Genomic DNA, 27,893 nt, shown 5'->3' on the forward strand with positions numbered 1-27,893 from the left:
CTACTTGGGCCGACCAAACAATTAAGCGCACTTAGCATGTTCCCCGCCTGACTGTGTTGTACAGCCCAGTGGAGAACATGCCCAGGCACTGCCTGAGGAGCCAAACAGCCAGGCAGACCAATTCACGATGCTGCTAATGCAGAGTTGTGATTGGCTGTAAGAGGCTGGTAGCCTGGGTGCCTCCAGTGATGATGCAGAGTGAGGACGGAGGAGAAGAGTGCAATGGCGAAGAAGGTACGTCGAAAAAAAACATTTTTTTCCAATTACCCCCCTCCCCACCACACCTCCTCCGTCCAAAGCAGCCGCCACCGTAGGTACGGATACACAGCAAACTCAGTCAAAGACCATTTCACAAAACTCAAACTAGATCACACTCATGCTGCAGTTCTTTTAGGAAAACATTCCCTAGCAAAAGCACGATAAAAGTATATTTAGTACAACCGTAATAGTCTCAAAGACAAACGTTTGCAATATCAATTTAGATAAGAAATCAGTGCAAATATTTTTACAGTCAACCTCCAAAACAGGAGTGAAGGAACTTAACTGTCTAACAAAACAATCTAGCAATCACATTCCTTAGGTAATAATACCTTGTTACATAGTAATATAGTTAATTGCTATATTAGTTTTAGTCTGTCGTAATACCACATTATCTTTCCCACAAAAAAGGCTATAAACTTTTGACATTTCGTTGACACAGCAATAATTCCTCTTCAGTTATATTAAATTGTGCCTCTAGCAGATTACAAAATGCAAAACCTATTTAAATCTTTCTACCATACTTGAGTCATTACAACCCTAAACTGCATGAGATCCTGGGGTAGCTAGTGTAAGCAATGCAGATGGAACGCACATAGGCTATTGACTTATCGACAATAAAAAGAAAGAAGGTGCTCCCTGTAAGTAGATCAAGAAACATGTATTAAAACAAATTACCTGCATATCTAACACCAGCAGAACACACAGGCCAACAGATCACTAAGAGAACACCCTATTCAACCTACTGAACAATTTACATGCCAGACCCCAGATTGTCACACTTCTATATATACACTAAACCTGACACTAAAGATAACAGAGAGCTCCTAGGTTGTGGCAGCCCACAACAACAAATCTTTTCTGCCACTGTGGTCAGGCCAGGCATACAGACTCTTGTTGTGAAGTGCAACTATTCTAGTTTTCAGAAAGACAAAATCTTTATTTTCACTACTGCTTAAGTAGTCATTAAACAAGAAACATTCTATTCATAAAGCATATTGTAGTTGTTCATTATATCAATGGCGGCATTTTTACCATCTGTGTGAAATCTGAGGAGGATAACAGACAACAGTCAATCCAGATGTGATTACATCAATCAACATATCATACTGTTTTGTTCACCTAGGGTTTGAGATAGAGTATATGCTCGATAATAAGCCCAAACCCACCCCTACATTTTCAAATGTGAAATTCAAAAGAAAATTGAGATGGTCCCAGGGTGTAAACGCAACCTCATTAAAATTGAAAGGTAGCTAATATAAAAACAGAAGATTATTTTAATCTCTTCTTTACTTAGGGACAGACTAAAGAAGCAGTACCTTCTGTGCAACTTTCAATACTTTGAACACCTTTAAAAGGAGCCTGTTTTGAGTTGTAGATTAATAATGTAATACTAGGTTTTCATCAAAAACTGGATGCCATTTCCAAGTGAGATTAACAAAATGGTTATGCATGCTGGCCTACTCATTCTAAAAAGGGTAAGTAACTGCAGCACAAAAATGGCAAACCAATAATTTAAGTTTGTGAAGAACAAGTTACTTACCTTCGGTAACGCTTTTTCTGGTAGATACAGTACCTGCCTGTGGATTCCTCACCTTGTGAATTTCCCCCTTGCGTCAGCAACATTCGGAAATTCTTTTTGTAGCGTCGCTCCGAGGTGGACGACGTCATAGAGGCACGTATACAGTATATATATACACAGTATACACAGTATATAAATGTGAAGATAACACACACAGTGTGAAGCAAATGCAGGAAAGCAATTGAAACAAAACATTTCCTTGACAATAATATATATATATACATTATAATACAGTAACTCAGGTATAGAAGAGTGGACAACGGGGAGACGGGTGGGTCAGTGAGGAATCCACAGGCAGATACTGTATCTACCAGAAAAAGCATTATCAAAGGTAAGTAACTTGTTCTTCTGATAGATACATATGCCAGTGGATTCCTCACCTTGTGATTAGATTCCCATAGCAGTCCCCACTCCCGGAGGAGGGTGTCCACTCTTCTATACTAGAAAATCTTGAAGGACAGAGCACGCAAAATGACCATCCCTCCTCACCTCACTATCTAAGCAGTAATGCTTTGCAAAAGTGTGGAGGGAGGCCCAAGTCGCTGCTCTACAAATGTCCTCTACAGGTACACCTCTAGACAGAGCAGTTGTTGATGAATTTGCTCTAGTAGAGGGAGCTCTTATACCCTCTGGAGGGTCCTTACCCGCCAAGGAGTAGCAGATCTTGATGAATAGAATAATTCATCTTGAAAGAGTGCGCTTGTGCACCGCTCTTCCTTTCTTGCTACCAGCAAATCCCACAAAGAGCTGGTCATCCACACGATAGTCTTTAGCCCTATCGAGATAAAAGCTCACCGCCCTCTTAGGGTCCAGACGGTGTAGCTCCTCCTCCTCCTTGGAAGGGTGAGGGGGAGGATAAAAGGTAGGAAGGGTAATAGACTGTCCCAGATGGAAGGGAGTTACCACCCTAGGCAGAAAAGCAGCCCTGGTCCTAAGAACCATTCGTTCAGCATGAATGGTCAAGAATGGGAACTAAGAGCTTGAAGCTCACTTACCCTCCTTGCCGAGGTAATTGCGACCAGGAAGACCGTCTTAAAAGACAAAAGTCTCATGGGACACTTGTGCAAGGGTTCAAAGGGAAAACCCATCAAGTAGGTTAAGACAAGATTTACGTCCCATTGAGGCACAATAAAGGGAGTAGGAGGGAATTTATTAGTGAGACCCTTAAGAAATCTTAAAACCACAGGAGATTTAAACAATGATGGCTGATCCGGCAAACAGAGAAATGCTGACAAAGCCGAAAGATAACCCTTAACTGTGGCAACAGCAAACCCTTGCTGCGCCAAAGAAAGTGCAAACTGTAGTATATCAGACAAACGAGCCTTCAAAGGGTCAACGGATTTCTCTCCACACCAAGAGACAAATTTAGACCATCTGTACGAATAGATTGATTTAGTGGAGTCACGCCTGGCCGAAAGAATGACATCCACCACATCGTGTGGGAGAGAAAAGGAATTCAGGTTGCCCCGTTCAATCTCCAGGCATGAAGGTGTAAGGTCTGGAGGGGGGGGTGTTGAACCTGCCCCTCCATCTGAGAGAGGAGATCTGCCCTGAAAGAGAGATGGAGCGGCGGGCACGAGGAGAGGTGGAGAAGATCTGTGTACCACACCCTTCTTGGCCAATTCGGGGCGATCAATATTACTTGGGCCCGGTCTTGGTGAATCTTCCTCAGAACCCAAGGAATCAAGGGTATGGGGGGAAACACGTAAAGAAGCCGTGAGTCCCAACTCAACTGAAACGCGTCCCCCAAGGCTCCCCGCATCGGATACTGGAGGCTGCAGAATGACAGGCAGTGAGCAGGGTGGCGAACAGGTCCACTTGAGGAGTCCCCCACGTCCGAAAGACGTGACAAACTACCTCTGGATGAAGCCTCCACTCGTGGTCGGCTGAGAACTACTGACTGAGACTGTCTGCACGCACGTTCAGAACTCCGGCCAGATGATTTGCCATCAGACAAATCTGATGATCCTGAACGCAGGACCAGAGACGCAGAGCCTCTCTGCAGGGACACTGCGACCCTACTCCTCCCTGCTTGTTGACATACCACATCGCGGTGGTGTTGTCCGTCAGGACCTGAACCGACCGACCGCGAAGGGAAGGGAGGAAGGCCTTGAGCGCCAGACGTATAGCCCGCAATTCCAGAAGGTTGATGTGAAGCAACCTTTCCTCTGGAGACCAAAGACCCTGGACCTCCAGATCCCCCAGATGAGCACCCCACCCTAGAGTGGATGCATCCGTTATCACTGTGGCCACTGATGGAGGCAGTTGAAAAGGCTTTCCTTGAGACAAGTTGCCTTCCACTCCCCACCAAGTCATATCCGCTGCAGCTTCTCTGGAGATCCTCACAAACTCCCTGAGATCTCCGTTGTGCTGATACCACTGCCTGCGGAGGCACCACTGGAAGCGACCTCATGTGCTAGCGTGCATGGTTGACCAACAGAATGCAGAAGCCATCAGACCGAGCAGGCGAAGGACCTTCAGAACTGGAACGACCGCTCCATTGTGAAATAAAGGAATCAACTCCTGTATGTCACGAATCCTTTGAGGTAGAGGGAATGCACGACACACAGTTGTGTCCAGTACCGCACCTATGAACAGGTTGCGCTGGGAGGGCACCAGGTGAGATTTGGGTACATTTATCGAAAAACCTAACCTGTGTAACAACTGAGTTGTTTCTTGCCAATGATGGAGAACTATCTCTGGGGATTCTGCTTTGATCAGCCAATCGTCCAGATACGGGAATACCGGTATCCCCCTTCTTATGAGATGTGCCGCCACCACAGCCATCCCCTTGGTGAAAACTCAAGGCGCAGTAGTAAGACCAAACGGTAGGACCACAAACTGGTAGAGCTGTGAACCCACCGTAAAACGGAGATACTTCCTGTGCGACTGCAGGACAGGGATGTGAAAATATGCATCCTGCAAGTCTATTGACACCATCCAGTCTTCTTCCATCAGCGCCTGAAGAACCTGTGCAAGGGTGAGCATCTTGAACTTCTCCTGATTCAGGTAAAGGTTCAAGATCCTGAGATCCACGATTGGACGAAGCCTGCCATATTTCTTGGGTATCAGGAAATACCGGGAGTAGCATCCCTGACGCCTTTCCTGCTCTGGAACCAACTCTATTGCACCCTTTCTTAACAGTGTCTGGAATTCCTCCTGCAGGAGTAACAGGTGGAGGAGGAGGAGGCCTGACGTCCTCGAAGACTAGCTCTTTGCTTACCCCTGTAAGACCTGTACAGGGGGTTCTGCTGCTGCTGCTGCTGCTGCTGCTGACCTTGCCGGTAGGGGCGAAAGGAAGAACGTCCAAAACCTCTATACCTTTTGATAGATGAACCCCTGGTCTGCAGCCCCAAAGATTTGGCAGTAGCCCTACTGTCCTTAAATTTCTCTACGGCTGCGTCAGCTTTTTTTCCAAAAAGCCCAACACCGTCAAAAGGCATATCCAATAAAGCGGCCTGAACTTCCGCTGAAAAGTCCGATGACTTCAGCCAGGCAGATCTCCTAGAGGCAACAGCGGTTCCCATGATGCGAGCAACCGAATCAGCAGTGTCCAGCCCACTCTGGATCACCTGGCGTGCAGCCGCCTGTGCGTCAGTCAACACTTCTTCAAAATCCTTCCTGTTGTCATCAGGAATTTTAGGAGCCAACAGACGCAGCGAATCCATAAGGGCATGAATGTATCTCCCCATAAGGCAAGTGGCATTAGTTGACTTTAAAGCCATACTTGCTGAAGAAAAGGACTTCTTAGCAGTCTGGTCCTGTTTCTTGGCATCCGTATCCCCAGGCACTTAAGGAAATGCGCCCACAGTCTTCTTAGAACAAGCTGCCTGAATTACAAGACTTTCTGGCGAAGGATGTGACGTTAAAAATTCAGGGTCCCCAGGTGCAACTCTATACCTCCTAGCAACACTTTTAGACACTGCAGGAGCGGTTAGAGGCTTGCTCCAAACCTCCAAAAAATGCTCAGTTAACGCCTCATTAAAAGGGAGCAACGGCTCAATCACAGAACTTGGGGAATGGAGAACCTCAGTCAGAAGATTAGATTTAAATTCAACTGTAGGCAAGGTTACATTCAAAAGTTCTGCAGCCTTCCTCATGACCATGTGGTATGGCTTAACATCCTTTGAAGGAGCATCAGATACAGATGGAAGCTCCCATTCAGGAGAAAGCTCCAGACCACTCCGCTAGATCTTCAAAACAATCATCGTGAAGCTCACCTTCCTCCATCTCAGCCTCAGCCTCCCTATACCTTTGTTCTTCCAAAAGGCGCTGAGCATCCCTCCTAGATCTCTCCTTAAACAGCCGGGCCATCGGATCCGTGAACGACTCCGACGGAGCCGGGATCGACGTCAGGATCGACTCCGAAGGCCCAGGGCGCTGTTCACGAGGTCGACTCAGAGCAGGCGACGTCGGTAACGGCGTCGACGACCTTGGCGGAGCCGAGTACTGCCAAGGCGGCGTCAGAGCCAGCATGAAAGGCATAAAGGGAGCTGGAGCATAGGAGTGGGGAACTCCTAAATTAAAAGCCAGAGGACCCATAGGACCCGAAGGTGCACCAGAGGGGTACCATTGTCTGGAAAAGACACCATACATAGCATTTAAAAATGCCGAAGGGTCTTGACCTGGGGCCGGGAAAGGAGGGTGAGAAACCTCAGACTGACCCTTTATAGGCTCCAGATTCGCCTCTTCTTCCACAGGTACTGAACCCTCATCCAAAGGGACCTCTTCATCCTCTTGAGCCGGGGACGGAACCGGAGATGGATTCGGAACTGGAGTCGTTGAACGAGCTCGCGATTCCAAAGGCGAAACCTCACCTTCTGGATCCAAGACTTCTGGCGATGGGGACACAGAATCCTTCCCATGCTTCTTCTTAGGCGACTTCGGTCTCGAGTCCGAATCCTTACCGGAATGATGTCGAGACCCATGCCTTCGTTTCTTATGTTTATTCTTCGACTTCGAAGCCTGATCAGATGAAGACCTCGAAGGCGACGCCGTACGGGATCTTGACCGCGACCTCGACCTCGCCCTTTTCGAACGTGATCCTGAAGTCTTCTTTTCCTTACTTCCTCTCAATTTCGCCATCAGAAGCTTGGTCTCCCTCTCACGAAGGGCCTTCGGGTTCATTTTACTACACGAAGAGCAGTCATCGACATCATGGTCCGAACTCAGGCACCAGATACAATCCTTGTGCGGGTCCGTGATCGACCTCATCTTGCCGCACTCTCCACAAGGCTTGAACCCGGTCTTCTTAGTCGACATCGCGGGAGACACAAAGAAGCAGGAAAATAGAGAAAACAGTAACAAAGTTACCAAACAGCTACAGAGATTCCCCGAAACCGTTAGCGTCGACGACGTGGAAAAAAGGGAACTGATGTCATCACGCCGGCGTGGGCCTATTATGGTGTCGGTGACATCAGCGGAGTCGCGTGCGATGCCGTGCCTCTATGACGTCGTCCACGTCGGCGCGAAGCTACAAAAAGAATTACCTAATGTTGCTGACACAAGGGGGATATTCACAAGGTGAGGAATCCACTGGCAGATGTATCTATCAGAAATATATATAGCTGCATGTTTGTGTATCATCAAGTTCTAGAACATTTAAATCTTCAACAATAGCACTGTTATAAATGAAAGAAACGTGAAAATATGAAATGCAATTAACTTAATTATAAAGTTATATACTCTTTCATATTATAAAAGAGGTTTCAACCAACCTGTCGGCATTATTTGATGCAAACTTGATGTATGAGTGACAGTTGTAGAACGAGATTCTTGGCTAGGACTTTTCCTGTTTATCTCAACTGAAATATCTGATTGTGTGACTTTTGGACTAGTTACAGTTTGCTTGTGGCTTACAGCTGTTGTACAGATTCTGGGTGGACTTTTCTGCGAGCATGAAAGTGCTCCCAATTGTTGACTATGCAGAGCCGCATTCTGAACCTAGAAAAAACAATATTACTAAAGATCAGTTGAGATCTCCTTCAGACAGTAAACTCAAAGCAGGGTTACTGAAATCCATATTTTATACATTATTATTTCCACTTTATGATTACCTGGCCTGTGCATCTCCAACTCAGTACCTGCACTAATTCCTTTGTTAGCATATATGGAATCATATGTTTACATGAGGAGTCATTAAACCCAAAAACATACTTATTTCAGTCAATCCATTCCCCTTGTTCTACAAAATTTAAAACATAATTTATTTAAAAATTTAAAATCTTTAAACATAATTTTAAACATAACTCATTGACTTGCTGACACTATAATAATGTGTGTCCTAGCATATCCCCTTTTTATTCTATTTAGTACACTACACTTATTGTCGGCATATGACCAACTTTTGTTGGAGATAAACATGATTCTTCATCATAGTAGATCCTATTAATAATGGGGCTAGTTCTCAGAAACATAATGTAGTATCTCATATTCATTTATCTAGTATGGCCCCAAGTGCTGTTCTAGCCAAACATGATTTTACCTAACTACGACTGACAACCTAGAGTAACTCATTTTATTGCTATAAACTTCTCTGAGGATTTTCACCTTGTTTTTCCTCCCTTTTTAGGTCTCGACCTGCCAATGCGCAAGCGCATTGCAGCTCGAGACATATAGAGGTGGATCAGGAAAGCTGATCAAGAGTCTTTGGAAAGGTGGATTACACACAGTGCATGTGCCCGTGTACGCGCTTGCCATTAGCTCTCCCCGAGCCGCCTCGCATCCACGCGCTTGCCATTTGCACACCAGCCACGTCACACACACCCTTTGTCTGAGCCTCAAGGCATCAGACTTCAAAGGCTACCGCTTCCCCACCTCCAAATCCAACTCCACCCTCCAACTCCACTCTCCAAATGCAACTCCACTCTCCAAATCCAACTCCACCCTCCAACTCCACTCTCCAAATCCAACTCCACTCTCCAAATCCAACTCCACTCTCCAAATCCAAATCCACTCTCCAAATCCAACTCCACCCTCCAAATCCAACTCCACTCTCCAAATCCAACTCCACTCTCCAAATCCAACTCCACTCTCCAAATCCAACTCCACTCTCCAAATCCAACTCCACTCTCCAAATCCAACTCCACTCTCCAAATCCACCCTACAACTCCACCCTACAACTCCACCCTACAACTCCACCCTACAACTCCACCCTACAACTCCACCCTACAACTCCACCCTACAACTCCACCCTACAACTCCACCCTACACCCTCCAACTCCACCCTCCAACTCCACCCTCCAACTCCACCCTCCACCCTCCAACTCCACCCTCCAACTCTACTCTCCAAATCCAACTCCACCCTCCAATTCTACTCTCCACCCTCCAACTCCACCCTCCAACTCCACCCTCCAACTCCACCCTCCAAATACACCCTCCAAATACACCCTCCAAATACACCCTCCAACTCCACCCCCCAAATACACCCTCCAAATACACCCTTCAAATACACCCTTCAAATACACCCTCCAAATCCAACTCTATCCTTCAAATCCAACTCCACCCTCCAACTCCACTCTCCAAATCCAACTCTACTCTCCAAATCCAACTCTACCCTCCAAATCCACCCTACAACGCCACCCTACAACTCCACCCTCCAACTCTACTCTCCAAATCCAACTCCACCCTCCACCCTCCAACTCCACCCTCCAAATACACCCTCCAAATACACCCTCCAAATACACCCTCCAAATACACCCTCCAAATACACCCTTCAAATACACCCTCCAAATCCAACTCTATCCTTCAAATCCAACTCCACTCTCCAAATCCAACTCCACCCTCCAAGTCCACCCTTCAAATCCAAATCCACCCTCCAAATCCACCCTCCAAATCCACCCTCCAACTCCACCCTCCAACTCCACCTTCCACCCTCCAACTCCACCCTCCAAATCCAAATCCACCCTCCAACTCCACCCTCAAACTCCAACTCCACCCTCAAACTCCAACTCCACCCTTAAACTCCAACTCCACCCTCAAACTAAAACTCCACCCTCAAACTAAAACTCCACCCTCAAACTCAAAATGCAACTCCACCCTCCAAATCCACCCTCCAACTCCACCCACCAAATCAAAATCCTACATCCAAATCCACCATCCAACTCTACCCTCCAACTCCACCCTCCAAATCAAAAGCCAACTCCACCCTCCAAATCAAAAGCCAACTCCACCCTCCAACTCCACCCTCCAAATCAAAAGCAAACTCCACCCTCCAACTCCACCCTCCAAATCCACCCTCCAAATCCACCCTCCAAATCCAACTCCACCATCCAAATCCAAACCAGTGTTTGTAATATCAATACATGTAAGTCACATAAATACAACACATATTGCATTACAAATGCTATAGGTGTCACATTTGCAAAAGTTATAACTATTAGCGTTGTAAGTGACAAAGCAATTACTTTCACTACTTTCCACAACAAAACATTAAAATAAAATTGGTCATTTACAATAGCAATAGCTCAAACTTTCCAAATGAGAAACATATTGCATTGCATTTTAACTCTGTTAACTTCTGCTGAACTGATGCTCACTTTCACCACACCTCCTTCTCTAATTCCCTATTCTATTTTCTTCTCCTGTGCTGATCTGCTGCTCTCTTCCACCCCACCTCCTTCTTTAACTCCGTGTTCTCTTCTGCTGTGCTGATCTGTTCCTCTCTTCCAACAAACTCCTTCTCTAACTCCCTGTTCTCTTCTCTTCTCCCGTGCAGAACTGCTGATCTCTTCCACCCTGCCTCCTTCTCTAACTCCATGTTCTCTTCTCATGTGCTGATCTGCTGCTCTCTTCTAACCCGCCTCCTTCTTTAACTCCATTTTCTTCTCCTATGCTAATCTGCTGTTCTCTTCCACTCGCCTCTTTCTCAAACTCCCTGTTCTATTCTCCTGTGCTGATCTGCTGCTCTCTTCCACCCAACTACTTCTCTAACTCCCTGTTCACTTCTCTTCTCCAGAGCTGATCTGCAGCTCTGTTCAACCTGCCTCCTTGTCTACCTCCCTGTTCTCTTCTCCCGTCCTGTTCTGCTGCTCTCTTCAACACCACCTCCTTCTTTAACTCCATGTTCTCTTCGCCTGTGCTAATCTGCTGCTCTCTTCCACCCACCTCCTTCTGTAACTCCCTGTTCTCTTATGCTGTGCTGATCTGATGCTCTCTTCCACCCACCTCCTTCTCTAACTCCTTGTTCTCTTCTGCTGTGCTGATCTGCTGCTCTCTTCCACCCACCCCCTTCTCTAACTCCCTGTTCTCTTCTTTTAGCCCTCTGCTGACCTGCTGCTCTCTTCCACCCCACCTCCTTCTCTAACTCCCTGTTCTCTTCTTTTAGCCCTCTGCTGACCTGCTGCTCTCTTCCACCCCACCTCCTTCTTTAACTCCCTGTTCTCTTATGCTGATCTGCTGCTCTCTTCCACATTGCATCCTTCTCTACCTCCCTGTTCTCTTCTCCCGTCCTGTTCTGCTGCTCTCTTCCACACCACCTCCTTCTTTAACTCCATGTTCTCTTCGCCTGTGCTAATCTGCTGCTCTCTTCCACCCACCTCCTTCTGTAACTCCCTGTTCTCTTCTGCTGTGCTGATCTGCTGCTCTCTTCCAACCACCTCCTTCTCTTAACTCCCTGTTCTCTTCTTTTAGCCCTCTGCTGACCTGCTGCTCTCTTCCACCCCACCTCCTTCTTTAACTCCCTGTTCTCTTATGCTGATCTGCTGCTCTCTTCCACATTGCATCCTGTAATCCCCTGAGTACCCCGGGGTTGAGGTGGGTACAGCCGTAGGAACAGAAACTCAGTAACAACGCGATATTGTGGTGATACACTAGTTGGTTTAATCATACAAAGGAGAACATGAATACAGCAAGGTCGTAGGGCCAGAGAGGTGGGGTGAAGCCGATGTTAAGGGCGTCCAACCATCCTCTGCACGACTGTCGGTCCAGACAGCCACCCAACAGAGGACACCGTGCTAAGCAGTGGCCGACAATGCCACTCGAACTGTGGTAGCGGGGGTAGAGGAAAGCGTACTCCCTAGTTCGTCCTCTGCATAGATGCCGGTCCCGACATCTCCCAACAGAGGACAAAAAATAAGTAGTAAGGGAAATCAAAAGGCAAAGCCCCTTCGTTCGATAACCCTCGAACGGGGACTGTCGCTCTGCGTGTTCGAGTTCAAAGTCACTTGAATACCCTCAAGCGGGGACTGAGTACTATGGCGCTTCAATGCGCTGTTCAATGCTCGAACCCTCGAGCGGGGACTGGGCGTGCTGGCGCTTCGAATGCGCGAAGTTTGAAATGCTCGAACCCTCGAGCCGGGACAGGGCGTGTAGGCGCTTCAAGTGCGCGAAGGTAAATGCTCGAACCCTCGAGCGGGGACTGGGCGAGCTGGCGCTTCAAATGCGCAAAGTTTATGCTCGAACCCTCGAGCGGAGACTGGGCGTGCTGGCGCTTCGAATGCGCGAAGTTTGAAATGCTCGAACCCTCGAGCGGGGACAGGGCGTGGAGGCGCTTCAAGTGCGCGAAGGTAAATGCTCGAACCCTCGAGCGGGGACAGGGCGTGTAGGCGCTTCAAGTGCGCGATGGTAAATGCTCGAACCCTCGAGCGGGGACAGGGTATGCCGGCGCCTGGTTGCGCGTAGACCAAGATGTGAGAGAACTTCTCTCCAGAGGTACCGCTCACCTGAGTTGAATCACGGACTCCACGGCGGACTCGAAATATCCGACGGCTGTCTTCTACATCCCGGTCCGTTTTATGCCGTCCCTTCCGTGTGCTAGCCTCGCACATCCGCCGTGCGCAGCATGATGGGTAGCGTAGTTCCCGCCGGGGTTTGGTATGGGGATTGTAGTCCGGTTACCGTGGATGCAGCGCTGTTTGTTTCTTTGCCATGTTCCGTGTCCTAACAGTACATCCTCCTCCAACCAACCGCCCCTAACCAGGGCCCGGCTTGTCCGGATGCTTCCGGTGGAAGGCGGACACCAAACGAGGTGCGCTTAAACCTGACACAGGTTCCCACGTTTGATCCTCCGGCCCGAAACCTTTCCATGCCACCAGATACCAGAGCTTGCCCCTGCTCCATTTGGAATCTCTGATGCCCTCGACCTCATACTCCGTGTCGGCTTCTACCACATTCGTAGACGGGACAGGCTGCCTGGCCTTGCGGGCCGGTTTGAGAAGCGACACATGAAACACCGGATGGATCCGCATATTGTCCGGAAGCTCCAACCGCATCGTTACAGGGCTGAGACAGGTTGATTCTGTATGGCCCAATGAATCGAGGGTGGAACACGCTGTGTTTGCGGAATCTTAGGTTTCTCGAGGACACCCCTACGTAATCCCCCTGTCTGTATATCGGCCCCGGCCACCTTCTCCTGTCAGCGTACGCCTTGTAAGCCTCCTTGGCTGTCACCAAACATCTTCTGGCCCTCCCGATCGTTTCCTTGATGTGGGCCACCCTTCTGTTGGTTTCAGGCACCCCGGAGGCTGCCACAGGATGAGACAACGGAAGGAACCTGGGGTGGTGACCGTAGGTGCAGTAGAAAGGCGACACCTTCGTGGAGCTGTGAGTGGCGTTATTGTATGCGATTTCAGCAAGCCACAACAAATCCACCCACTCCTCCTTGCCCTGGTCGATAAAACATCGGAGATACTGCTTCAGAGTCTGGTTGAGGCGTTCCGTTTGGCCGTCCGTCTGCGGGTGATAGCTGGTGGATAAGGCCGTTGTCATGTGGAGAGCCGAACACCATGCCGTCCAGAACCGGGCCGTGAACTGTGATCGCCGTCCGACACGATCACACTGGGCAGGCCGTGTACGCGCACCACCTCCTTCAGGACAATGCCTGCCAGTTGACCCGCTGTCGGTACCCCTTTGCAGGCGACGAAACGTCCCATCTTGGTGAGGTAATCCACCACAACGAGGATGGCGGTACACCCTTTGTCCTTGGGCAACCCGACTATGAAATCCAATGAAATGCGTTCCCAGGGTCAGACCGGGGTTGGTAGAGGGCGCAAGAGTCCCTGGGGCTGCCTGTGATCTGATTTCATGGTTGCGCATACCGAGCATGCAGCAACCCACCCACGAACATCCGCTCGAACCGAGGGCCACCAAAACCGCCGCAACACGTAGTCCAGCGTCTTCTCCAGCCCAAAGTGTCCCGCGCTAGGTGACTCGTGACACCACACGAAGACCTGTTTCCTCAGTTTTGACTTGGGGACTAGGATGCAATCGCCCTTCACCGGAATCCCGTCCTTAACCCTCCATTCCTCATGTCTTTGAAGCCATGCCCTCCACTCGAAAGTGCGGATCCCTCTTTGGATACCGCTGAGGAAGGCCCCCGGCTGGATAGCTCCTACCACAACCCCTGGAGAGATGATGGGCCTGATGATCGGCGAGGGGCGCTCCCCACCGCTGGACTGCCTAGATAAAGCATCTGCTTTCTTGTTTTCCGTGCCCGGCCGGTACGTGATGGTGAAGTGAAAGCCGGAGAAGAACTGCATCCACCTCATTTGACGCGGCGACAGCTGTCTGGCCGAGGTCATGAACTGGAGGTTCCGGTGGTCTGTGAACACCCTGACCACGTGTCGGGCCCCCATCAGCAAGTGCCTCCATTCCATGAAGGCTTCCCTGATGGCCAATAGTTCCTTCTCGGCTACATGGTAATTCCTCTCGGTGTTGTTAAGCTTCCTGGACATGAAAGCCACCGGATGTAGCCCTCCTGTTCCGTTCCTCTGCGAGAGGATGGCCCCCACTGCCAGATCGGAGGCGTCAGCTTCCACAACGTACGGTAGTTCAGGGTCGGGATGAGCCAACACAGGAGCAGTGATGAAGGCTTGTTTCAACGCCTCGAACGCTCTCTGTGCTCCTGCGTCCCACAGAAAAGTTGTTGATTTCCTCAGCAAATGGGTGATGGGAGCCACCATCCCAGAAAACCCCTCGATGAACCTCCTATAAAAGTTGGCAAAGCCAAGGAAGCTCTGCACTTCCTTAACGTTCGTGGGAGACGGCCAAGCTACAACAGCCTTCACTTTCCTTTCGGCCATCGTCTGGCCGTTGGGGCTTAGCATCACCCCCAAGAACTCCACGGTGGTGACGTGGAAATCACATTTGCTGAGCTTGCAGTATAAGGAGTTTTCTCTGAGTATCTGCAGGACAGATGACACGTGTTTCACGTGGTCTTCCATGTTTTCTGAATACACCAGTATGTCGTCTATGTAGACTACCACATAGACATCCAGAATGTCTCGGAGCACGTCATTCAGGAAAAACTGGAACGCCGCAGGGGCGTTATACAGCCCAAAGGGTATCACTCTGTATTTAAAGAGGCCATATCTTGTCTTGAACGCAGTCTTCCATTCGTCGCCTCCACGCATACGAACGAGGTGGTAGGCCCCTTTCAGATCTAACTTGGTGTATACCTTTGCGCTCTTGACCTGCTCCAGGAGTACGTTGATGAGTGGCAGGGGGTAGCTGTTCTTTACTGTTATGGCGTTTAACGCCCTAAAATCCACGCACGCGCGCAATTCTCCGTTGGCTTTTGGGATAAAAAAAAGAGGAGAGGCCGCTGGGGACTTGGAAGGCCTGATGAACCCCAACCTAAGCATATTATCCAAATATGAGTGGAGGTGTACGTTCTCGGGTTCTGAGAGCGCATACAGTCTCCCGCTAGGAACAGTAGCACCCGGAACCAGATCGATTTGACAGTCATAGGTACGATGTGGAGGAAGCGTTTCCGCCTGCCTATCATCAAACACGTCCTGGTATCTTAGATACGCTCGTGGGAGCGCTACTTCCTTTTCGGCTGCCGTGGCCACCTCGTACCCTGGTGCCTTCTCCGTGACTGAGCACCCTGATGACATGCAGAACCGGGAACAGAACAGGGAATCCATCTTTACGGTGAGTGTTTCCCAATCGATGGAAGGGTTGTGTTTCTTCAGCCATGGTAACCCCAAGATGACGCCATATTGCGGGGCACAGATAATGTTGAAATCCAAGTCTTCCTGATGTTGCGGTCCGTAGCATGCCATCATCTTCCCCGTGTGTTGACTGATGGGCCCAGAAACCAAACGGCGCCCATCCACCGCGTACACATCCTCGGGTGTCGAACAGGGTAGAAGTGGGACCCCTATTCTTTCTGCCTCCTTCTCATCCATGAACAGCCCCGTGGCCCCGGAATCCACCATTGCTGAAACAGCGACCCATACCTCCTGTACCATGACACGCAGAGGAATGAACAGGTGTCTGGAACCGGTTAAGTCGTGCCGCTGTACGGAAGGGATGTATCCATGACTCCCAGAATCCCCTTCATTGTTCCGGGAGCCTGTTAGTTTACCGCCTTCTTTTCCACCGACGTGGTGGACAGCCGGCTGGGGCGTGAGGGTCCTGTTCTAGGTTTCACCGGACACTCCCGGACGTAGTGTCCCTTTTTTCCGCAGTACAAACAAAGGCCCAGTTTCCTGCGGGTTTCTTTCTCGGTTGCTGTTAGGCTGGCTCTGACAGCCCCGATATCCATGGGTTCGTTCCGTGGATTAGTAGGCGGTTCAGTGGCACTGGTGTGGCCTGAAGTGGAGGGGGTCTTGTCCTTCCTTGGCCCCACACCACGGCGTTCGCTTAGTCTATGCTCAAGGCGTAGCGCCAGACTGATCAGGTCTTCGCAATGCGCAGGTTGGGGGTCTATCTGCGCGATTACGTCCTTCAGCTCCTCACTCAGACCCTGGTGGAAAAGCGCTGTCTGTTTGGCCGGTGGCCATTTGGTTTCTGCTATGAGACGCCTGAACGCGTTCAAATATTGGACGAGGCCCGTGGACCCCTGTTTCAGCTGAAGCAGTTTGCGGTCCGCTGCATAGGAATCAGCTCTTCTGTCGAAGACTTTGACAAACTCCTCCTGAAAAGCCTCCCAATCATACAGCAATGGATCGTCTCTGCTCACCAAAGGAACTGCCCATTGAGCCGCGTTTCCTGCCAAATACGAGATCATGAAAGCCACCCTCGCCTGATTCGTCGGAAACGACTTGGGTTCACAGGAGAAATGCAGAGCCACCTGCGTTATGAACACCTGTACAGTCGCCGGGTCACCGCTGTATCTTTCCGGTGTGGCCAACGGTATGGCGACTGGCATTTCCACCACTACCGCTGTTTGTGGGCCTGCGCCATGAGCCCCTGCGTTGTTGGGGTTCCGCTGTACCTGGTCCATCCTTGCCTTTAGGTCAGCGGTTTCCTGACGAGATGCGGCTAGCTCTGTTTGTACGTCGAGTAATGCGGCCAATACGTCGTCCATGGCTGCCATTCTTCCTTTCTCAACCAGGAGGTGGATTAAGGTTAATAAGGTCGGATATTATGTAATCCCCTGAGTACCCCGGGGTTGAGGTGGGTACAGCCGTAGGAACAGAAACTCAGTAACAACGCGATATTGTGGTGATACACTAGTTGGTTTAATCATACAAAGGAGAACATGAATACAGCAAGGCTGTAGGGCCAGAGAGGTGTGGTGAAGCCGATGTTAAGGGCGTCCAACCGTCCTCTGCACGACTGTCGGTCCCGACAGCCACCCAACAGAGGACACCGTGCTAAGCAGTGGCCGACAATGCCACTCGAACTGTGGTAGCGGGGGTAGAGGAAAGCGTACTCCCTAGTTCGTCCTCTGCATAGATGCCGGTCCCGACATCTCCCAACAGAGGGCAAAAAATAAGTAGTAAGGGAAATCAATAGGCAAAGCCCCTTCGTTCGATTACCCTCGAACGGGGACTGTCGCTCTGCGTGTTCGAGTTCAAAGTCACTCGAATACCCTCGAGCGGGGACTGAGTACTATGGCGCTTCAATGCGCTGTTCAATGCTCGAACCCTCGAGCAGGGACTGGGCATGCTGGCGCTTCGAATGCGCGAAGTTTGAAATGCTCGAACCCTCGAGCGGGGACAGGGCGTGTAGGCGCTTCAAGTGCGCGAAGGTAAATGCTCGAACCCTCGAGCGGGGACAGGGCGTGTAGGCGTTTCAAGTGCGCGAAGGTAAATGCTCGAACCCTTGAGCGGGGACTGGGCGAGCTGGCGCTTCAAATGCGCGAAGTTTATGCTCGAACCCTCGAGCGGGGACTGGGCGTGCTGGCGCTTCGAATGCGTGAAGTTTGAAATGCTCGAACCCTCGAGCGGGGACAGGGTGTGGAGGCGCTTCAAGTGCGCGAAGGTAAATGCTCGAACCCTCGAGCGGGGACAGGGCGTGTAGGCGTTTCAAGTGCGCGAAGGTAAATGCTCAAACCCTCGAGCGGGGACAGGGTATGCCGGCGCCTGGTTGCGCGTAGACCAAGATGTGAGAGAACTTATCTCCAGAGGTACCGCTCACCTGAGTTGAATCACGGACTCCACGGCGGACTCGAAATATCCGACGGCTGTCTTCTACATCCCGGTCCGTTTTATGCCGTCCCTTCCGTGTGCTAGCCTCGCGCATGCGCGCAGCATGATGGGTAGCGTAGTTCCCGCCGGGGTTTGGTATGGGGATTGTAGTCCGGTTACCGTGGATGCAGCGCTGTTTGTTTCTTTGCCATGTTCCGTGTCCTAACACATCCTTCTCTAACTCACTGTTCTCTACTCCTGTGCTGATCTGCTCCTCTCTTCCACCCCACCTCCTCCTTTAGCTCCCTGTTTTTTTCTCCTGTGCTGATCTGCTGTTCCTTTCCACAACCTCCTTCTCTAACTCCCTGTTCTCTTTTCATATGCGGATCTGCTGCTCTCTTCCTCCAGCACTCCCTGTTCTCTTCTCCTATCTATCTCCTTCTCTAATTCCCTGTTCTCTTCTATTCTCCCGTACTGATCTTCTGCTCTCTTCCACCGCCTCTCTCTCTAGCTCCCTGTTCTGTTCTCTTCTCCTGTGCCGATCTGCTGTTCTCTTCCACCCGTCTCCTTCTTTAACTCCCTGTTCTCTTCTCCTGTGCTGATCTGCTGCTCTCTTCCACCCCGCCTCCTTCTTTAACTCCCTGTTCTTTTCTTCCGTGCTGATCTGCTGCTCTCTTCCACCTGCTTCCTTCTTTAACTCCCTGTTCTCTTCTCCTGCGCTGATCTGCTGCTCTCTTCCAGCCCACCACCTTTTTTAACTCCCTGTTCTCTTCTCTTCTCCTGTGCTGATCTGCTGCTCTCTTCCACCCGCCTCCTTCTTTAACTCCCTGTTCTGTTCTCCCATGCTGATCTGCTGCTCTCTTCCACCCTGCCCCCTTCTCCAACTCCCTGTTCTCTTCTCCTGTACTGATCTGCTGCTCTCTTCCACCCGCCTCCTTCTTTAACTCCCTGTTCTGTTCTCCCATGCAGATCTGCTGCTCTCTTCCACCCTGCCCCCTTCTCCAACTCCCTGTTCTCTTCTCCCGTGCTGATCTGCTGTTCCCTTCCACCGCCTCCTTCTCTAACTCCCTGTTCTCCTCTCCTGTGCTGATCTGCTGCTCTCTTCCACCCGCCTCCTTTTTTAACTCCCTGTTCTCTTCTGCTGTGCTGATCTGCTGCTCTCTTCCACATACATCCTTCTGTAACCGCACACACATACAACCACGCACACACACACACATACAACCACACACACAACCACATAAACACACACAACCACACAAACACACACAATCACACACACACAACCACACACACAACCCCACACACAAACATCACCCCACACACAAACACACATCGCCCCACACTCAACCACACACTCAACCACACACTCAACCACACCCACACACAACCACCCAGAACCACACACACACAACCACACACACACAACCACACACACAAAACCACACACACAGCCACACACACAGCCACACCCACACACAACCACACACACAACCACACACATATATCTATCGCCCTCACTCTATCTATCGCCCTCACTCTATCTATCTATCGCCCTCACTCTACCTATCTATCGCCCTCACTCTATCTATCGCCCTCACTCTATCTATCGCCCTCACTCTATCTATCTATTGCCCTCACTCTATCGCCCTAACTCTATCGCCCTCACTCTAGCTCTCTTCCACCCCACCTCCTTCTTTATATCCATGTTCTTTTCTCCTGTGCTGATCTGCTGTTCCCTTCCTCCCGCCTCCTTCTCTAACTCCCTTTTCTCTTCTCTCGTGCTGATCTGCTGTTCTCTTCCACCCCACCTCCTTCTCTACCTCCCTGTTCTCTTCTCCTGTGCGGATCTGCTGCTCTCTTCCACCTGCCTCCTTCTTTAACTCCCTGTTCTCTTTTGCTGTGCTGATCTGCTGCTCTCTTCCACCCACCTCCTTCTCGAATTCCCTGTTCTCTTCTATTCTCCCGTACTGATCTACTGCTCTCTTCCACCGCCTCCCTCTCTAGCTCCCTGTTCTCTTCTCTTCTCTTCTCCTGTGCCGATCTGCTGTTCTCTTCCACCCGCCTCCTTCTTTAACTCCCTGTTCTCTTCTGCTGTGCTGATCTGCTGCTCTCTTCCACATACATCCTTCTGTAACGGCACACACACATACATACAACCACGCACACACACATACAACCACGCACACAACCACACAAACACACACAACCACACACAAAACCCCACACACAAACATCACCCCACACACAAACACACATCACCCCACACATCACCCCAAGCACAACCACACGCACAACCACACGCACAACCACACTCACAACCACACGCACAACCACACCCAACCACACGCTCAACCACACACACAACCACACACAACCACACACACAACCACACCCAACCACACACACATACAACCACACTCACACAACCACACACACACACAACCACACACATCTATCTATCGCCCTCACTCTATCTATCTATCGCCCTCACTCTATCTATCGCCCTCACTCTATCTATCGCCCTCACTCTATCTATCGCCCTCACTCTATCTATCTATTGCCCTCACTCTATCTATCTATTGCCCTCACTCTATCTATCGCCCTCACTCTATCGCCCTCACTCTATCTATCTATCGCCCTCACTCTATCTATCTATCGCCCTCACTCTATCTATCTATCGCCCTCACTCTATCTATCTATCGCCCTCACGCTATCTATCTTTTGCCCTCACGCTATCTATCGCCCTCACTCTATCTATCTATCTTTCACCCTCCCTCTAGCTATCTATTGCCCTCTCTCTAGCTATCTATCGCCCTCCCTCTAGCTATCTATCGCCCTCACTCTATCTATCTTTCGCCCTCCCTCTAGCTATCTTTCGCCCTCCCTCTAGCTATCTATCGCCCTCACTCTATCTATCTATTGCACCACCACAGCATCACTCAGGGGTTCCACAGCATTACTCAGGGGTACCACAACATCACTATGTGCTACCACAGCATCACTGAACGCCACAGCATCACTCGTCGCCACCACAACATCACTCAGCGCCACCACAGTATCAATCTGTGCAACCATTCAACAATACCTGGTTCAAATATTTTCTCTCAATGTTTCAAGCTTTATTACAAATGTCACGAAAAGATGTTAATATTTCACTTCTGTTCTTGTATTTTCGTCACAATAAAATACACTGAACATTATCTTCACAAAAGTTATTTACAAAAGTTTAAGCAATTGCCATTATAAATTACAATAACTTTTATTTAAGTATTAATTATCTAAATAAATTAAAAGCCATTGTTTTTTGTAATATCAATACATCTAAGTCACGTAAATACAAAACATGTTGCATTACAAATGCTATAGGTGTCACATTTGCAAAAGATAAAAGTATTGTCATTGTAAATGACAAAGCTATTAATTTCTCTATTTTCAAAACCAACACATAAATAAAAAATGTGTCATTTACAAGACCAATAGCTCAAACTTTCCTAATGCGAGACCTATTGCATTGCAAATGCTTGTTCTTTTAATACACTTTGTGTGCTAGTCAACTCCAGTTCTATGGATAATGTCATGGCCATGATCAGTGGCTCTAGGGACCTGAATATAGGTGCATCACACATAAAGAGTATGGCTCCTTGTGGTAAGATTCATGGTGCATTTGCAAGGAGCAAGTTCTGGCGTCATTGTAACTATACAGCATGTTTGCAATGGAACTGAGATTTAGGAAACGCATTGATGTGAACAGCGCTTTATTGTGTGCCCTCTGGTTAAGCGCCATGCTCATGGTATGAGCCGTTTTTGTTTCTTATGTTTTCTTTGTTGCAGAATTCTTGATTTGATGTCTGGTTGGCCCTCCCTTAGACTGCACTCTCGTTATTGTTTCCACCTCTCCTAATGCAGTCGCGGAGTGCTTCTTGAATGCTGAGCGATCCAGGGCTTGGTTCCCGATTCAGCCTAACCACTCACAGAAGATCGAGGAGTCCATTGCCACAACACCAAGAAAGTGTCAAATAGGTGGTCTTCTGAATACTTCGACTCTGACATTGAGCACTATGGCGTGTGCTAATTTTTGGAGCTTGCAAGTGCTCAAACCTTAAGGACATTAATGGCTGGACAATAGCGTGAGTGCGCTATTCTGGTTGTTATGTACACATTTCTATATTGTTGTGACATGCGAGGCTGGTCCGCAACTACGTGTGATAATCACCTAAACTGGGAGGCACCTCCAAAACTGTTGCTCAAAATTGAACCAAGTTTGCACAAAGTGTTTTGGCAGCGCATTGACAGAACATCTTATCACAATGTGTGGAAACATGCTTAATTAATAGATGCTGCTCAACGTTATTGCAGACCATCATTAAGAGCAGACCATACAGTGCTTACAGAGCTGTATTGTGGTAGGTATTTGGTACAAGCGCTACCACTCTATGACACAGTTTATTATGGCATGGTGGCATTTATAGAGCTTAACCCCTCCGGTGCCACGGACGGAAAGGAAACGTTCTCGGCTGCAGTCCTGCTGTGCCAAGCACTGAACCGTTTCGTCCTGGCACCAGCCCATAGGGGAAGTGCTGGTGCTCCCTGTGGGCCACCCATTTTAACCCCACCGCTGCCATCCCAACCCCACCCATCGGCAATCAGATGAGGTCAGCCAGCTCAGGGCACAACGTTGTCATCAATTGCAGCCGGGGATGAGCTGGAAGGCATTTGCTTCCAGCGCATCTAGAGAGAGGACGTCTGTTCGGTGAGTCCTTCTACAGGGGGTGTTTGTTTTTCAGAAAACAGACACAGGAGGAAAGGAAAGAGTTTTCCCTTCCCCTTGCCAGTTTGAAGTGGATGTTAGCTCCACAGCCGCGGGTGGGGCGGCAATTGTGGAGCAGGAATCCAAACGCTAGACCATCAGGGATTTGCTTATCTTTTGCTAGGGGAGAGACCCCTTAGCCAAGGGTCGCTTCCCGGGGGGAATATAATATCTATGTTTCTCCCTCCCCGGCCGGTAAATCAGCGAACATTTTTGGTTTATTTGCTGCCAGGGGACGAAACCCACTATACCACCAGGAATGTTTTCTTAGAAACAAATTACGGGGAGCGACCCCTTGGGCAATGGTTGCTCCCCATGGGGGATAATTTGTTTAGGTAATTCCACCCCACCAGAGGGCAGAACAGTTGTTTCTGGGCCGATCTGCCCTCTGGGGGTAGGGGGTGGGGGTGTTGGGGCTGGCAGCCCACTAAACCACCATGGATTGTCTTCTTGTTTGGGGAGGGACCCCTTGGGCAAGAGGCACTCCCCTTGGGGAGAATTTTATTTAATTATTCCAACCCGTAGAGGGCTGATTAGCTGTTTTAAGGCCGACCTGCCGGCTGGGTGGAAGTCTACTGGAACACCTGGGATTGCTTTAACTTTCGTGGAGCAAACCCTTGGGAAGGGTCGCTTCCCTTGAGGGAGAATTTTCTTTAGTTATTCCACACCTGCCAAAGGGCAGATTGGGTGTTTTAGGCCAATATGCCCGCTGAGGAGGGAGGAAGCCCAGTAAACCACCAGGGATGGTTTACTTGTTCGGGAAGCGACCCCCAGGGCAGGAGTCGCTCACTTTTGGGGAGACTTTTTTGTATTATGCCCCCGACCTAAAAAAAGTTGATCTGCCCTTTGTGGGGGCAGAAGCCCATTAAACACCAGGGAGTTATGTCTTGAAGGGGAGAGACCCCTTGAGGAAGGCTCGCTCCCCTTGGAGTTCCATATTTATTTTATGCCGCCCCTCCTTGAGGGCAGATTGGGCATTTTTAGGCCGATCTGCCCTCTGAGCTGTGATTTTACCCCCAGAGAGATTTGTGAGTGGATTGATCCTCAGGGTGGGTGATAACACTTGACTCACCTGGGAATATGGTTATGTATGTGGTGGGAGATCAGCTTCTGGGGTAAGGTTTACTTCCACCTGGTGGTGCCACGCCTCCTTTTGGGGGATATCAGTGACTTTTGATATTTTGTTATTTTCTTTTGTGTTTTAATTTTCTTTACTTTTTTTATTGTTTAGCCAATCGTTTCCTTTCTCTTGTAGGTGAATCCTGTTTGTGGGTGTAGCTTTGGCAGATCTTCAGTTTGTGGAGGTGTGGTTGATAAGCAACTCATTTTGTAACCTTTTCATCTAATTTGTACCCTGTGCCTGTTTGTATAATTTGTTTTGTTAACTTTATGTGAGATTGTCTTTCAAAGTAACATACTGATTTGTGCACGTTCTTTTCAGACTTGTGTGTAATGTTTTTTTTCTTTCTTTCCCTCCAGTGGGACTTCTTTACTGCTTGCTGGGTCTGTGCAGAGTAGGTGCAGTTGATCCTCAGTGTTGCGGTCTCTGGCAAGTGTGTGGTATCGTATTAGAGTAGAAAGGTCTTTGTGTGCTTTGTATTGATTGACTTTTCCTTCTAGATTTAACTATATCCCAGTAGTTTTACTTTCAGTTTGATAAAGCCACACTTTGTTTATTACTTATTTTAAGAAGTGTTGGGTATAGTTGAATTGTTTGTCAGTTACTTTTATTAGTATGGATTATGAATAGCCACTGGATGACCGTTCAGAAGGTTGTTTGTATGCTTTTTGAGTCTTCTTCTGACCATGATTATGACACTGACTCTGCATCTGAGGCAGAGGAGGAAGGCCAGGATTCTACCAGTGAAATGGCTGTCCGAGAGGAATCATCTGATGATGGAGCCAATCAGTACAGATGAAGTGACGCTTTTAGAGGAAGACACTGATGTGCCAACGGTGCAGCAAAAGACATCTGGATTGCAGTATGGGTCTGAACGGCTTCTCAATGGAAGTGCTGGACTCTGGGTTTCCCCAACCATGTTGCAGCCAGAGTTGCCCACCTTTAGTGGTGTTACAGGGCGTAGAGTGAATACTAAAAACGTTTTGCCTACAAATTTCTTTCAGTAGTTCAAGGACAATGAATTTTAGGATTAGATTGTTGAGCATACTAATTTGTATGCTGACCAGTATCTGAGGGACAACAGTGCTTGACTTAAGCCCCACTCTAGAACTACCTGGTGGACTCCTACAAATCTGGATGAGTTGAAGAAGTTCTTGGGTTTAACTTTTTTTATGGGCCTCAAAAGCAAGCTGTTGCTGTCTCAATATATTTCTGCTAGTCCCTTGATGGAAAAGGCTATATTTCCTGCAACCATGAGTCATAATAGATATTTACTTCTCCGACGAATGCTACACTTTGTTGATAATGCTTAAGTGTTCCCAGGAGATCACCCTGACTGTGACTGCCCATCCTTGATCACTTTGTAGACTGATTTTCAGTGATCTATGTTCCAGCGAAAGAAATAGCTGTGGCTGAGTCTTTGGTCCTGTTCAAGGGCCAGTTGGTTTTCAGGCAGTACATTCCTAGCAAGAGGGCACACTATGGAATTAAGATGTATATGCTGTCAGAGTAGTACTGGATATGTCTATAATTTCAGGGTATACACCGGTAGGTATTCCAGTATCGACCCCTGGTTGACCGGCCACTTTTGGAGTTAGTGAGAAAATTGTGTGGGAACTTGAAAGAAGACTTTTTAACAAAGGTCACCATTTATACGTAGATTCATTTTTACCCCGGTGTGCACCAGTTTAGAGAATTGCTCAAAGTGTACACTGTTGCTTGTGGCACAATCCGCTCTAACCTTAAAAGCTACCCAAAAGAGTTTGTTTGTAAAAAAAGCTGAGGACGGACAGTGCAATGCCTTGGATAGCAATGAAAGTCTAACTGTGAAATCTTCTGACATGAGTGATGTCTACATGCTGACTACCATCCATGATGAACGTACTTCACCCGTGACTGTGTGGGGTCAGGTTGCTGAAATGCACAAACCTGTGTGCACTTTAGACTACAATAAGCACATGGGTGGTGTAGATAGAGTAGATCAGAGGTTGGAACCTTACACAGCTGTTCGTAAGGCATAAGTTTGGAATAAGAAGTTGGTTGGTTATTCCATTTAGCAACTTTCAATGCCTGTAGTAATCAAGGATTGTTCTCCAGAGTCAAAGAGGACATTTGTTCAGTTTCAGCAGTCTTCGATAGGCAGCCTTGTTGTAGTGGAACAGGAAAGAGTTCCTAGAGAAGCAGTGGTGGAGGATGTGGCTAGATAGAAAGATTGCCACTTTCCTGATCACATTCCTCCCATGGTCCAAAAAAACTTTCCCAGTAAGAAATGTAGAGTCTGTGCCCGAAGAGGTAAGTGGAAGGAGAGTAATATGTACAGCCCTGATTGTCCTTCTAATGTTGGGCTGTTGCCCACATGTTTTAAATTGTACCTCAAACAACTGAGTTTTTGGGTGCAACTGTGAGCGTAAAAGTAAACTGTCTGGTCCGTATTGTTTTATATTTTTTGTTCGGATTTCACGGTTGGCATTAGAGTGATGTATTTAGTTAATGCTGTTGAGTTTGCAGTAATAGTTTTGTATCTACTGCCAATTAGTTTGTGTTTTCTATTTTGTTAAAACAAACGTGATGCCCATATGTGTGGAATGGTGCTCGGCTCGCTGTGTGTGTGTGGACTAGCGTTTGGCTGGCGGTTTGCGTGGACTGGCATTTGGCTGGTGGTTTGCGTGGACTGGCATTTGGCTGGCGGTTTGCGTGGACTGATGTTTGACTGGAGGTATGCGTGGACTTGGGGTGTGGCTGGTGGTGTGCGTGGACTGGGGTTTGGCTGGTGGTGTGTGTGGAGTTACTTTTGGCTGGTGGTGTGCATGGAGTGGCCCTTGGCAGGTTGTGTGCGTGGACTGGTGCTTGGCTGGTGGTGTGCGTGGACTGGCACATGGGTGGCAGAATGCGTGGACTGGTGTTTGGCTTGCGGTGTGCGCGGACTGGTGTTTGCCTGGTAATGTGCAGGACTGGTGTTTGGCTGACAATGAGCAGGACTGGTGTTTGGCTGGCGGTGTGTGAGTGCGGTGACTTGCTGCTGGTCACAACACACACTGCTAGCCAAACACGAGTGCACACACTCCGTCAGCCTGTCTGATTGCTGTGTCAGTCTTGTGAGCGTATGAAAGTGATGGGCCCCTGAATAGCACTATCTGTTGATGCGAATATCGTGATGTGCTGGGTCCGTGGCTGTCGGTGTGCATGGTTTTGTGTGTGTCACATATGAAAGGTGTTGAATGGCCTGTAAAGCAGTTGGTGCCTTGAAGCGGCTTTACTGCTCACGAGGTGTGAGTCATTGGTTCAGGTTTTTGAGCTTTCAATTATTAGCAGTGCACTTCATTTTTGTGAAATCTCCTATTAATACAATTTTTACCTTCTGAACCATTGCTCATACTCATGCCAAATCCAACCAGTATGGTGTGTACTTGAGGAATAGATGGATGGGCAGAAATATGTGTATTATCTGTCTTTCTCTGCCAAGGTGTACATTGTCTCTAGGGAAAATCTACAAACTCTAGATATTTTTGTAAACTAAAAACCCAGGGGAGTACAGGGTGGCATGCCTCCTGTGAATCCCAACATGTTTTCTTACCCACAATGCCCTGCAAACCTCAAAATGTGACTAAAGGGGAGCCTTGTTTCTCTTTGGGGGCATTATTTCACTTACCTGTTGGAGACTTCGCCGCCACTGCCAAGAGTCCCATGGTCTACCGACGCTGTTCCCTCCAGACCCCGGACCCGGGGACCACAACTCCCGGCTGCACCTTCGGCGCGCACGCCGCAACCACGCACAGCTAGCGCCAGGAGGCGTTTAAAAACATTACAGGGTTCTGGTGGAGCGGG

General features: G+C 48.8%; 1 protein-coding gene across 3 annotated transcripts in view; it reads right to left on the minus strand.

Annotated features, from left to right (window-relative positions):
• Positions 1 to 27,893, minus strand: part of PHC3 (polyhomeotic homolog 3) — a 627,291-nt gene that overhangs the window by 405,469 nt on the left and 193,929 nt on the right. For all 3 annotated transcript variants that reach the window (XM_078666127.1, XM_078666126.1, XM_078666128.1), the window contains one exon: positions 7,558 to 7,783. In XM_078666127.1, coding sequence (XP_078522253.1) covers positions 7,558 to 7,783 — 226 coding nt within the window. The remainder of the gene's footprint in view (positions 1 to 7,557; positions 7,784 to 27,893) is intronic.

Source organism: Lissotriton helveticus, chromosome 11 (assembly GCF_964261635.1).
Source record: "Lissotriton helveticus chromosome 11, aLisHel1.1, whole genome shotgun sequence".
Lineage (NCBI taxonomy): Eukaryota > Metazoa > Chordata > Amphibia > Caudata > Salamandridae > Lissotriton > Lissotriton helveticus.